This window comes from Semicossyphus pulcher, unplaced genomic scaffold, assembly GCF_022749685.1.
Source record: "Semicossyphus pulcher isolate SPU_LCO1_2020_fin unplaced genomic scaffold, fSemPul1.0.p SCAF_25, whole genome shotgun sequence".
Taxonomy (NCBI): domain Eukaryota; kingdom Metazoa; phylum Chordata; class Actinopteri; order Labriformes; family Labridae; genus Semicossyphus; species Semicossyphus pulcher.
In genome coordinates, this window is record NW_027211699.1 from 9,987,590 (window position 1) to 10,000,255 (window position 12,666).

At 46.6% G+C, this 12,666-nt stretch overlaps 1 protein-coding gene across 9 annotated transcripts in view; it reads right to left on the bottom strand.

Annotated features, from left to right (window-relative positions):
- LOC138604300 (RNA binding protein fox-1 homolog 3-like) overlaps positions 1-12,666 on the bottom strand; it is a 420,599-nt gene that overhangs the window by 122,229 nt on the left and 285,704 nt on the right. Inside the window, exon 2 of one of the 9 annotated variants that reach the window (XM_069676206.1) lies at positions 5,500-5,802. The exons of 7 other annotated variants lie outside the window; for them this stretch is intronic. In XM_069676206.1, coding sequence (XP_069532307.1) covers positions 5,500-5,517 — 18 coding nt within the window. In that variant the 5' untranslated portion in view covers positions 5,518-5,802. Of the gene's footprint in view, positions 1-5,499; positions 6,127-12,666 lie in introns of those variants that run through there. One more of the 9 variants, XM_069676205.1, reaches the window with a different exon arrangement.

The following is a 12,666-nucleotide window of genomic DNA, read 5'->3' on the forward strand; positions in this document are numbered from 1 at the left end:
GCGTCCGGATCTATTTTCCTCCTGCTAAACTCGCCAGTGATTTCCCCGGTGTAGGTGTCTTTCTGTAGTTTAAGAACACCCCCTCCCTCTCCCTCCTTCCTCTCCATCCTCTCTCTCTCTCTCCTTCTGTATCTAATCTCTTTATCAGCTGTGCGGCTCATATCAAAGAGGACTGTGGTGTGAAAATCCTGCAAGTAAAACCTGCTGTCAGAGCCTAATCACAATTAGCTGGGCTCTAGACCCATTAGCCCCAAGGGGAAGAGACCCAAAGCTGGCAGAATTATTGTTACTACCACTGCTAAGCTAGCGATTGCTAATGATCCCACAGAGTGAAAGAAAAAGAAAATCAATCTCATCCGATCTCATTTTCCTCAACAATGCATCTTGTATGTCGTCAGATTGAACCTGAAAACATGTACAGTTTCCGTCCTGTTGCTCGATTGGTATTAGTGCTTAAACAGATAACACGTTTCCTGGATGTACTCGACTCGGCTGCTTCCTTAGCCCGGCTTTGTAGCAGAGCTCTTACATCAGCTCTGCTACAAAGGCATGTGTGCCTTCCAGATTATAAAACATTGAGCTCAAGTTAATGACTGATTGCAACAGCCGTTCCTCAAACTTGTAAGAAAAAGGGGAGCAACAACCCGCAGACAAAACAACGGCATGCACGTGACAGACCCCGGAGTGAATCACCTGCAGTATAAGCCTTTCAAAGAGCAGCCTCACATTTGATGTTAAGCCCCCAAACTGTTCTGGCTGTCGGACGACTTGCCGGGGGAGATAGAAATGTCTAAAGTTATTACAGCAGTCAGGTAAAGTGTGTGGCAACGCGGCCCTGTAATGGGGGTGGAGAGCCGGCCAGCAGCAGCTAATGAAGGCATCTCGGGGAGTACTAAAGAGTCTACGTGACACTACTCCTGATGCGCCCGTCTGAGGACACAGATCAATTAATACATTAACAAACGATCGCAAGCACTTCATCTTGCAATATGAAACCGGCGGCCTGGACTCGCTGCCCTCCCGCACAGAATGGCTGATCAGCTCTGCCTCTGCGCGCCGTCCGCCATGAATTTCAACATCATCTGCTGGTTGGGCTGCAAACGCCTCCGCGTGCGTTTCTAATGTCTCACCGGAGGCATGCATTGTAACCACAACACATGCTGCACATATATGCACCGTGCAATAAGGGCAGATGCAGGAGCGCTCCCAGCTATTCTTTATCTTCTGTGGAACCTACACATACAATTTGCAGTATAATGCAGCATATATGAGCGAATCACAGCAGCTTTGATTGAGCATCTGCCTAAAGGGAATCCACTCCTGCTAATGACCGCCGCTCCAAAAGCCTTAAACTGACTACTTCCTGATTTTTAAGCCGCTGCTTGTGGACGCCGTTTTTTCCTCCGATAAAAACAAAGCATTAATGCAGGCCAAACACACCGTGTGAGCAGCCTGCGGCACACTCGAGTGCATTGGTCGGGGAAGTCTAACGTAAACCATTGCTCCTTGCCATGCCATATATATCCAGTCTCCCCATTACCACCATCTCCACTCGACAGCGAGGGCCCTGCACTGCTAAATTATTCATCACACTGAGGGGAGGACAGAAGCATGCATGGTTTCTCCACTCCATGCCTCTTCCCTTTTTCTCTCTGGCTCTAATGCAAAGGAACAGCCGGGTGGAGAGAATGATATACAGGCCGTCTCTCCATCACTGTGTGGCCATCGCAGGAGATGTCGCCTGCACTTTCTCCAATTACCACAGTGGAGCTGAGGTTGGGTTTGGGTTGCTCTGTGGCAGACCAGACGGTCGTTGGCGCGCCCGCCATGCATACGGGGAAGAAAGGTGGTTGGCACCCAGGGGCCCCATGCATAACGTGGGACGTCTTTGTATACACATTCATCTATATCAGTGGGCAATAGGGAAATGTAAGCCAAAGGTAATTGCCCCGGATAAGAACATCTGCTTGGTGAATAAATATTCTAATGAGGGGAGCTTGCAGGTTCCCCAGACTGATGCACGGCTGACAGGCCTCCGGAGGGACCGCAGGTAATGCTCACCACCTGCAGTTCAAACAGGAGGCGGTCCCACCCTCCTCTCACAGCTAAACGCTGGCCGACAAACGCACACACACACACACTGCCACCCACGCGCTGTAGATACCAGAGATGGCTGGTAAATCATTGATCATGCACTGGTTGTGATGTTCGCAGGACTGACAAGTGCAATGTGAGACTCTTGCAGCTTCACTTTTCATGTGTCTGCTGCAGCATGGATGTTGATCTGAGAGCTGCAGCAAAGATGATGCACATCATTCTGCAGCGCTGCTTCCTGCAGGGTTGCATGAAGCTGCAGTCTTACTCTTGCTGCCTCTGCACGGCTGTCTCCTGGTTGCTCTGTTATAACATTACAACACCAACAAACCTCATTCTCATTTTCTGTTCATCTAAAACCTTCGTAGTCTAATCGATGAAATGTTTCGTCTAAACGTTAGAACACTGTGAAACACAAACTGCTTTCAGAATGCTTCCTTAATTGTTAGTTAAGAATTTATTAGGACTCATTTTTCAGTCCAGAACCAGAAACATGGTTTAAAAATAAAACAGCGAAAAGAAGCAAATTATTTTCTCTGAACAGGACCGAGAGAGTATTTATTATCTCTTCTGGATTAATGCATCCGAATCATTTTCTATTGATCAACATCGTCCTGCAGCACTTTTACTATCACTGCAATGCTTTGATTCTTTCCAGTATGACAGTGTAACATTTTAGGGTTGTCAGTAGAATATTGTAGATAAAAAGATTTAAATATTCCTCCTGTAAAACTGAAAAAGCAGAATCAGTTTAAGTCTTCCTCGTAACCGTCGATGGTTTGGAGACAAAATGGTGAAACATTTGATATTTATGTATTTATATTTTTTTCACAGTGGAAACAAACATTTTTTCTTTTTTGCCTTTTGACAAAATTTACAACCAACTCTGAATATTTGGCTTCTGTGATCATTAGGAAATGTTTTCCTACTTCACTGAAAATAAGACTTAATAAATAATGTTTAGCACCCACCGATCAATGAGGATAAAAATATATGTCTGAAATTCACTACAACAATAAAACAATCAGCTGTCCGGCCTCGAGCTCGCTGTCAGCTGCATGCCACTTGTGAAAAATTCAGTGCACTTCTTTGATTGACCCTCGTGTCCACCGACGCTGTCGTTACGTTTACTTTGTCGTAGAGCATCTTTGCTAACGCTAATCAAGCTTTGTACCACAGAGGAGAATGTTTCTGCGAGTGTGTGACTTTTAACAGTAAAATAAGATTTAACAAAAACACAGAGTGGACATTCTGTGTTACAGTCCTGCATTCAAAACGCTACTGAAGAAGAATCAAAATAAATTTATTGCACCAAAGTAAAAACTCTCTTTTCAGAAACATTATATTACTGACTTTAATAATGAATGCATTCATGTGTTCATGTGTTGCAGCTGCTAAAGGTGGAGCTGATCTGATTTTATCCATAAAAAACAAATGTTTTATATTAAATGCCGCTCTGATAATTTATCCAGCAGTGCAGAATATTTTTTTTTTTTTTTTTTTTTTTAAGATTATTTTTTTGGCTTTTTTTGCCTTTATTCATAGGATAGCTGAAGACAGACAGGAAATGCGGGGAGCAGAGAGTGGGGGATGACACGCACCAAACGGATCGGCAGACCGGGAGTCGAACCTGCGATCAGTGCGACGAGGACTGTAGCCTCTATACATGGGATGCCTGCTCCACCAACCGAGCCAAACCAGCGCCCCAACAGTGCAGAATATTTGTCTTTAAATATAAACATCACGGTGAGCATCTGTAAATGTTAGTGCAGTACAGTTCCTCAGTATATGTTCCCACAGTGGTTTTTAATGACGAGCTATTAAGCAGTTTTATGGCCGGTCGAAAAATATTTTGTCAGGTAAATTTAATTTTGAACCTGTTTTATCTTTTTTATTCAGCCCAACACTAATGGATGGTCATAAACACACACAGAAGCCCCGTCACACTCAGGAGCCTGCAGGCTGTAAACTTGAGCATTACTCTACTCCTGCATCTGTCTGCGTGGTCATGGCTCTGCCCGGCTGCAGGGAGAATCAGTGATGAAGCCGGAGGTGGAGAAAAAGAGGAGCTGCATCCTCGCAGCGCGCCTTCAAAGAGGCCACAAGACAGAGACGAGCCTCCCTCAGTGCGCACCGACGCCCAGGAGGCATCGCAAGACGAGTATCAGGGAGGCCTGAGCCGGAGCGCGGCCTCTAAAGACAAACACCGCACGCTGTATTGTTTTCTTTTAGTTGTGACATAATTTGGAAATCGAACACCCTCCCTGTCACTTCCACTCGACTGGAAACAAAGTTTTCTTGCGGTTCAAACTGAAGCTCATTTTCTCCACTTAGAGTAACTTTTAGCCCCAATACATCCTCTCTCTCTGGATATCTGAGCTGCAGATCGATACCCAGCGCTGCTTCATTCATAGCTTGCTTATCATGCTTTTGTTATTCATGTTTTGCTCTCACTCTTAAAGAAAGTATTCAGTCATATACGGAGGTAAATAAACCTGCTCCCCCACCCAAAAAAAAAAGAGGCTCTCTCCCCAGAAATCTGAGCTCACGACCGATAGCTTCACACACACACACAGTCTGCAGACACATCCGTAACTGTATTATCGCTCTGGCTGTTAAACAGCAGTAATGCAGGAAAACGTGTGTTTCTTTGGAGGATAATTTCATTCACTTTGTGTTTCTGTAAATGCAGAAAGCAGCGAGCGCTGGGCGGGTATTGTTGTGGTGAGAAAACAAACCACGGAGGAGACAAAACCAATCTGACTAATCGCACAAGATCTCAAACAGAATTAATCAGCAGCTCCTGGTTAACAATCTGTAATCGTCCTCATTCTGCGCTTAATGCTGCTTCATTTATGGAAGGACAGAAAAAAAGGAGACTGACTCGGATATATAGCCAAGAAAAACAACTCCACAAGACGAAAGGAGATCAAAATGTGTCCCCAGAAGACCCCGAGTGGTTCCTCCTCAGACGCTAAATCGGCAAGGTATAGTTTCACATGACAGACAGGCTGCATGCTGGGTAGTTTAACTGTCAGAGGAAGTTGAATGACTGTACTTGTAAAGGTATTAGTGTGGGCAACAATCACAGCCCGACATCCTCTCTCTTTAGAGGCTGAATAAATCCGGACACGCAGGCCTCTGTAGCATCTGGCTGCAGCATCCAGCATCCATAAAACACATGGAGACATAACGGCTCTGTTCATGCATGTGGGAGGCGCGACCCCCACCCCGCACCCCCCCCTCCCTCACACATACACACTTAAACTCACTGTATATACTGTAAGGGCTCGAACACACTCTGACGCACACATCAAACACAGCAGCTCTCCAATGCCAGTGCCGGAGCAAAAACAGGGGGGACACACTTCGTGGGAGGGGTGGGGGGGTGGGGGGGGTACTCACCCAAAAGTACATCATCATGGTGGAAGCAGGACAGGTGTGAGCAGGCGGGTGGGCGGAGGAGAGAAGGGCCGAGCACTGGGACCAGTCCAGCCAGTGAAGAGGAGTCCGAGCGTGTGGACAGAGAGCTTCACTGGTCCCTGTTCCTCTGAGGCTGCAGCCTCCCGCTCAACTGTTCAATGGGGCTTGACTTGAGGTTTCCCCCCTTCTTCTTCTTCTTCCTCTTCTTTTTCTTCTTTCGCTTCTTTCTCTCAGTTAATATTTAAAAGCTCACCCTGCTGTCTCTTCTTCTTCTTCTTCTTTTTCCTTTGAGTCAACACAAGCAAAAAGGGGGTAAAAAAGCAGACGGGAGAAAGAAAAGAGAGAGAGCTGGGGAGGTGTTGTAACCTCTTTTTTCTTTTGACACTCTTCCACTCCACTTGCCTCTCCAACACCACTCACTTCGAGACTCTCCCTCTGTCTCTCTCTGCTCTCTCCCTCTCTCTCTCTCTCTCTTTCTCTCCCCCCTGTGCCGTCTCTTATTGGTGAATGTGAAATCAGTCGGTACGGCGCCGAGGCTCAACTAGAGCAGCAGCAGCAGCAGCAGCAGCCTGCGCGCTTGACAGCTGCCTCCAGCGTTCCTCCACCGGAGCCGTGTTGCTCTGCATAGAGGAGAGCGCCGAACAAACCGGGATCCTGCAGACGGTACTGTAAAATTCAGTGTCCCGGGGAGGGAGGGGGGAGGGAGGGAGGGAGGCAGGAAGCTGGTGGAGAGCTCTGCGGGGAGGGTGGGGGGGGGTGACTTGTGTTGATGATGATGCTGGTGAAAGTGGAGGACTAAAAGATTGCTCCTCTTTCTTCTTGTTGCTGCCTGTGAGTGAGATGTTGCACTGAAGTTGTGGCAGTTCTGGTTCACTGAAGAGAAGAGGAAGACAATGCTGAAGAGGAAGAAGAGAGGGAGGGGGTGGGGGGGGGGTTCTCAGAGAAAACCTTAAAGTATGCCACCGGCAACTGGGAAGCACAGCCTGCTCTCCACTTGTTTTCTACTCTTAGCTGCGGCGCTCGTGCTCGCTCTTATCGCCGCTTCAAGCAGCCGAACTCAGCGGTCAGCTGGTGACTTGGTAAAAATAAGACGACCTTTTTGTGGCGGATCAGAGGCCGACGTGAAGAAGAAACACCTTCGTGTGCCAAGCTATATTGCATTACAAGCTTTAGTGTGTTTTCCATCTGGCGGCTGTAAAGGGGGGAGGGGGAACCTGGGAGAGGGAGGGGGGGGGGTTTGGCTATCTTCTAGACAGCACTGTAACAATGAGCCTGCCTCAGCAATTTTCAAAACATATCATCAATACACGACTGGGAGCATCGCGCTTTTAAATATTAACCCTGTGGCTGCCCGGGCTGCGGAGAGCTCCAGTGGTTTTTGCGGCGTCCTCCGGCGCTGCATCATCCAATAAAAGACGTCCTGAGGGATGAGCTAATTTGCTGTAGGATCCTAAAGAACATTTGCGAGCTATAGAGAACATCGGCGTAATGAACAGAGCAGATACATTCAGGTTGTGTTACCCATCGGTAATTGCCACATAAGGAGGCTGAGTTAAATTTGCAGCTGGCTTTTGAGCGAATTGATACACGAGGGGCCTCGTTCATATGGCGTAACTGTCATCTTGAATTTATCACCCGTTTTATTTTCCCGCCTCCTCCAGGAAGGCACAAGTGCACGCTGAAGTGTGAAGGCACATAATGGCGTTCAGACAATCTCAAGTTTTCTGATGTTTCACAGGAGTTGTTTATGTTTCTGATAAATGCAGACGTGCATGGAACACATCTCCGGCTGTTCCTCTCTCCTGACCTCTCTGTCACAATCCAGCCTCTCCATCTCTCTGCACACACAATCTCTTATTGTTGGCAGTGCCGCGCACATACAAGGCCTCCATATCTTTTAACATGTCCACCAGAACCCAATGAATTTACATTAGCAATCACAGAGAGGGTAACCGCCCCCACCCCTCCATCAATCTCTGATGGGAAATAAAAATGAAATGCACTTCTCAGGCAACTCGGATTAAGGATCACGCTTTTATCAAATACTAAAGTCTATTTCAAGTCCTGTTCATAAATAACTGAGGGAGAGAGAGGGAGGGGGAGAAGAAGGGTGGAGGCATAAAAAAAACCGGGGGAACCGGAGGGGAAGGTGCAGGCAGGCGGGCGGGGGTGGTGTGGGAGCAGACAGAGAGCATCATGGTCTTGAAGCTGAGGGCACTCTGGGTTGGAGGGATTAGGGAAGAAGGTAGAAAATAAGAATCTGAGGGCATTTCAGCTTCATTTAATCCCCACGACTCCTTTCCAGGAATCTCCTTCAATTACAGATGAAAAATGGAACTCGGGTGACGCTGGCGTAGCTCGGGGTGCAGACCCGGTTCTCCATGCTTCCTGCGTCCCCCCCCCCCCAGCTGCTGTTCTCCCACACTGCTTTCCGAGGATGCGAGTGGCTTTCCCGACCATTTAGATTTCCCACCATAGTCTAGACACTCCCCGGAGACTCTGCCATCCATTATAAAGATAGAGCTTTCAGAGAGAGGAGGAAGTGAAGGCCTCACACAGAGCACGCTCTTCCTAAAATGTCTCCGACTCTCACCGACTCGAGTTCTGTTGTCTTAATATTTCATGACGATCTCACCTCTCCTCTGTAGTGCGCTGCTACTTACAGAACATCTTCTGTCAAACTGCACTCACATCTCTGTCATTAGAAAGACTCCAGAGGAGACAATGAGCCGCACTTCCCCCACGAGTTCTCACTTCACACCGAATCCCGGCGGAGTTCTGGGCTTCAGTTACGGCTTGCTCGACCTATCGTCCTCATTCATCAAACACTCGGCCCCGCGCCGGCTGGCCTCAGCTGGCGGGAGACCCGGCTGGTCAGCGCGAGGGCAGGAAGAGATGCGGCTCCATCCCGAGTCTATACGAGGCTCCTTTTCTCTAATCACACACTTCACTTTATGGAGTGACCTGTTTTACAACTGGCTGACGAGGATCCTCGGCCGTGTTCATCAGCTCCACAGGTAGGTATTGACATTTCTATACCAACTACAGCACAGCCAAAGCAAAGCTGTGGAGAGACTGTTTTAGTACTGACACATGAGGAGCTGTTTAGTTCATTCCCCCTCAGTGCCTTCTGAAGCATCACGTGTGTGCAGGACTGACAGGAAGTGGCTGCTGCTAAATACGTTCTGCTAACATGCAGCTAAAAACAGTCACATGAGCTGAATTCTGGTTTGTACGTGAACGTTTCTTTGTTTGATTGGCTGCGTCTTTACCGCGTTCTCTTTGGGAAAAAGCTTGGAATCACAGGAACGTCAGGATGAACAGTTATTTAAACCTGCAGCGAGTCTATTTTTACGACACAAGCGGGTTCAGAGCGACGTTTATGGCAGTGCACTTTGAGTACCTGTGCGGTGTAGGAATGCAGGACACTTCTCACTAAGACCCTTTGCTAAGTCCCGCCCTCCTTGGTTACTGTTGCTACGCATGTCAAGCTTTCGCACCGGCATGTAAATATTATGGTATTTTCAACTATAGGAAAATCACACAGGAACAACAACGTTCTTGCACAGCAGGGTGAGTCAATATAAAGTTTTATTTTAAGCTAATGTTTAGATGTGACTCCCTATAACTCTCATGATCTAATATGTTTCAGCCCACTGCGAGCAAAACTGAATCATCCCACTTTTTCATTTAGTTTAAAGCGCGTCAGGATATCGCTCGAATATCATGTGCTTCATCCAAACACTGGATCTCCTAAAGGCACAACGGGAAAGCCCAACAAAATCTGCCACAACAATGGCACAAACCAAGAGGTGGTAAAACAAAGGCTGTGCAGATATCATCGGTGCGGGCAGCAAAGGCCAGACAGGATCGCAAGCGGAGGCAAGCCGACTGTCTTCCACAATTTATAATCCATGTCTGACGTCTCTCCTCTCGAGATTTTGGCTTTGGAAAAGCGTTTCCGCATCTCTCCTTGTTCTGAAAGCTTCACAGGCCTCCCTCGCCTAGTTACGGTTGCTAACGTAGGATTGGACGGTGGCCGATCAAGGGAGGGGCTTACCGAAGGGTCATTTGCTCAGATGGCGTCAGAAGATGCGAAACAGGGAGCTCAGACACGAAACTACAATTTAAAGCACATTCATGATTATTCATTTACACAAAACTGAACAGAAGTCGAGCCAGAAAATGAGGCGACTGATATTTTTGTGCCCGACAGTCGTGGTGAAATGTTGCACGATTAAAAAGCAGCTTTGAGAAGTTCTGACAGGTTCAATTTAAGACCACAAAGTCCTGTGTGACTTTCTGCACTGCATGTATTTACACCAGGTGTATGCAGTAACATGCACAGTATAATACATGGCAGTGTACCAAGAGAAGTATCTGAATTGAGGCATCTTTCTGGGCATCAAACGCACTCCGCCGTGGCCACAAAAACAAAGTGTTCTGTTTGATATATTTACAGGTCTGGATCTGGTGTTTACCAACGCAGCAGCACACACTTTCTGTCGTTTTGTCAATAGTTGGAAGTTTGAATTGTTGTCCGTCTAGAAAAATGTCAGGAAAAAAAAACTGGTGAGTTGTCTGCGGAGAGGCCTGTTTCACACCCATTGCATTCTGGGAAAGGCTCCAGCCCTCAGAAAGCCTGCGCAGGATAAGATCAGGGAGGGGTTCGGAGCCTCTCTAAAAGGCACTATTATTTGGCTTCCTTTAATAACATAAACAAAATTGGAGGATAAGTTCGCAGCAGTAACAGAGAAGAAATCGTGTTACGCCGTCTCGACATCCCAACAGGCGATAAATATGCGTAATAGAAGAAGAAGAATACCTGCGTTTAAATGTCTTTTACTCCCGTATCTCACATCGCCGGCGTATTTAGCCTTGAAAGCGGTAATGTGTTGTTTCTCAGCCCTGGAAGACATCATTAAACATCATTTGTAAGCACACATTACACTGTACGCAGCAAAGCGCCCATCTGCTGATTTTGGAGCTCCCTCTCTGAGCAACAATAAATCTATTGTACGGCTCCATGTAAAGAATCCCGCTGAAGTAACGCCTCCGTGTAGACATGCGTCGAGTATATTAAACATAGTCGTGTGCACAGACTGTATGTAGTGTTAATAATGCAGTGTTTACACCCTGGCATTGAGCAGGCAGCGCTGGCCCAGGGCTCTGCAGTAATTAGGGGCTGTGTGTTGGGGATGTGAAGGCTTGCTGTGTGTCATGCTGATACCACTGGTGTGTCGGCAGCAGGTGCACAGAGCGCTACACGAGGCCACACCTTTCTGTCACCGCAGGAAGTCGCACCTTTCGCTTCAACAAGTGCTCCCGCGGCCTGCGAGCACGGTCGTTACTCGGGCGGCCCGCCGAGGGACACAGAGGCCATGAAAGGGGCCGTTTTCTGTCATCACACGAGCAAAGTGTGTGTGTGTGTGTGTGTGTGTGTGTGTGTTTGTGTGTGTGTGTGTGTGTGTGTGTGTGTTCACGCACACATTCATATTAACCCTTTACATGTTGGGTCATGCTGCAACGGAAATATTGGAACACTTTTATCTCCTTTCATCCTTAAATGTTCTAAAACCAGGTAGATACTGTGTTTTGTTGGCCTTTATTTCACTCTTCGTGTGCGCCTTTCATTCATTCATTTGTTGATTTTTATCACCTGAAACCAAATAAATGCTGTGCACTTCATAACCATGGATAATCAATGCATGGGTCATAGACAATCACCTGGATTACAGAGTTGAAACATTACTTAACTGCCACCAGACTCCACTGACAAAAACAGCGATTTTATTAATTTATTTTTTTCAGAAAGTGGGAGCTGCTGGTCCACCACTTCCACCATGGGTCAGACTGTTTGTGTTATTGTGTGACTTAATTGTTTTTACAGGTTGATTTGGATCTAACACACGTATTCAGGTTTTAAAAAACTGGACTTTCCCTTTAAATGCAAACATTTTTGACCTCCGTAGCGTCTGTGTGTAACCCAGGCTTTCTGCTAAGAATTGCCGTGCAAGCCTGTGTTGCAAAAACCCAGACGAGTTCACGTTTACATCATCAGGCTTCTTTTTTTCAACGCTCTTAAAGAGCTACAACAAATTATACAACTTATTTTATCTGCCAGTATTAATCAAGGGACAACGTGATGCTGCAAAATCCTTTAAAGGGGATTTCTTGGAGAAACTTTAAATGGCTGACTAATACCATTTTCTGGACGATGAAAACATCAGTGTATCAGTTTCTTTCTTCTCTCTCTGCATGACGAGCAACAACAGAAAACGAGTCACAGTTTGTGTTAAACTGAAATCTCTGGCGGCTGTCACGTCTCGATGTGTTGCATCTTTCAAACACTTGTTTACCAGCTGCAGCGTGTACTTGGTGTCAGCGCGTGCACGCTCCAGTCTAACGTGAATTATTTACGTGCATTATATACATCATATATATTTCCCACTGCACGAGCCAAAAGCTCGCAGTCATGTTGGGAAAAGCTTCTGAATCTATTCTGAATCTATTTCTTCACAAGCAAACCCAACTGGATCCTAACAGCCTCTCGCGTCTCCGTTTGACATTAATTGATAATCAAACAAGCCTTCACATTAGACATTTATGAGATCAGCTGAATTATCTATTTAATGTAACCCAATTATATGCAACCCTTGTGCACCAATCAACAGTAATTCCCGGCTCATAAATGACAGCCACAGCGACAGATTTAATCAATAATAAACATTGATGAAAACTTGCGACCCGCTCAGAAAGAGGGTAATTAACAGGAAGAAAAAGTGCTGTGCTGAATTTTCCTTTTCTCTGGGAAAGCTGCTCTGTGATCCTCCAGGTTTACGCCTCTCAGAAGAATCTCTGCGAGCACGTAATCCTGCACGAGTGAGAGTGTGTAAAACAAACTTTCAATTTCCCTTTGACAGTAAGGGATGGACAGTTATTAATTCTTAACACACGGCTTCAGCTGTTCCAGCTCTTAATTAAAGCCTTGTGATTTTTTTAAGTTGTTGCCTTAAAACAAGATTTCATGCATTATGAAGGGGGCCTTTCTGAGGGCAAACTCGACACCAGGCTGGCTTCAAAGTGAGGGAAACTAACGCACAAACGTCTGCACCTGTGTTTTTAAGGCCCAGACAGGATGCATCTTTG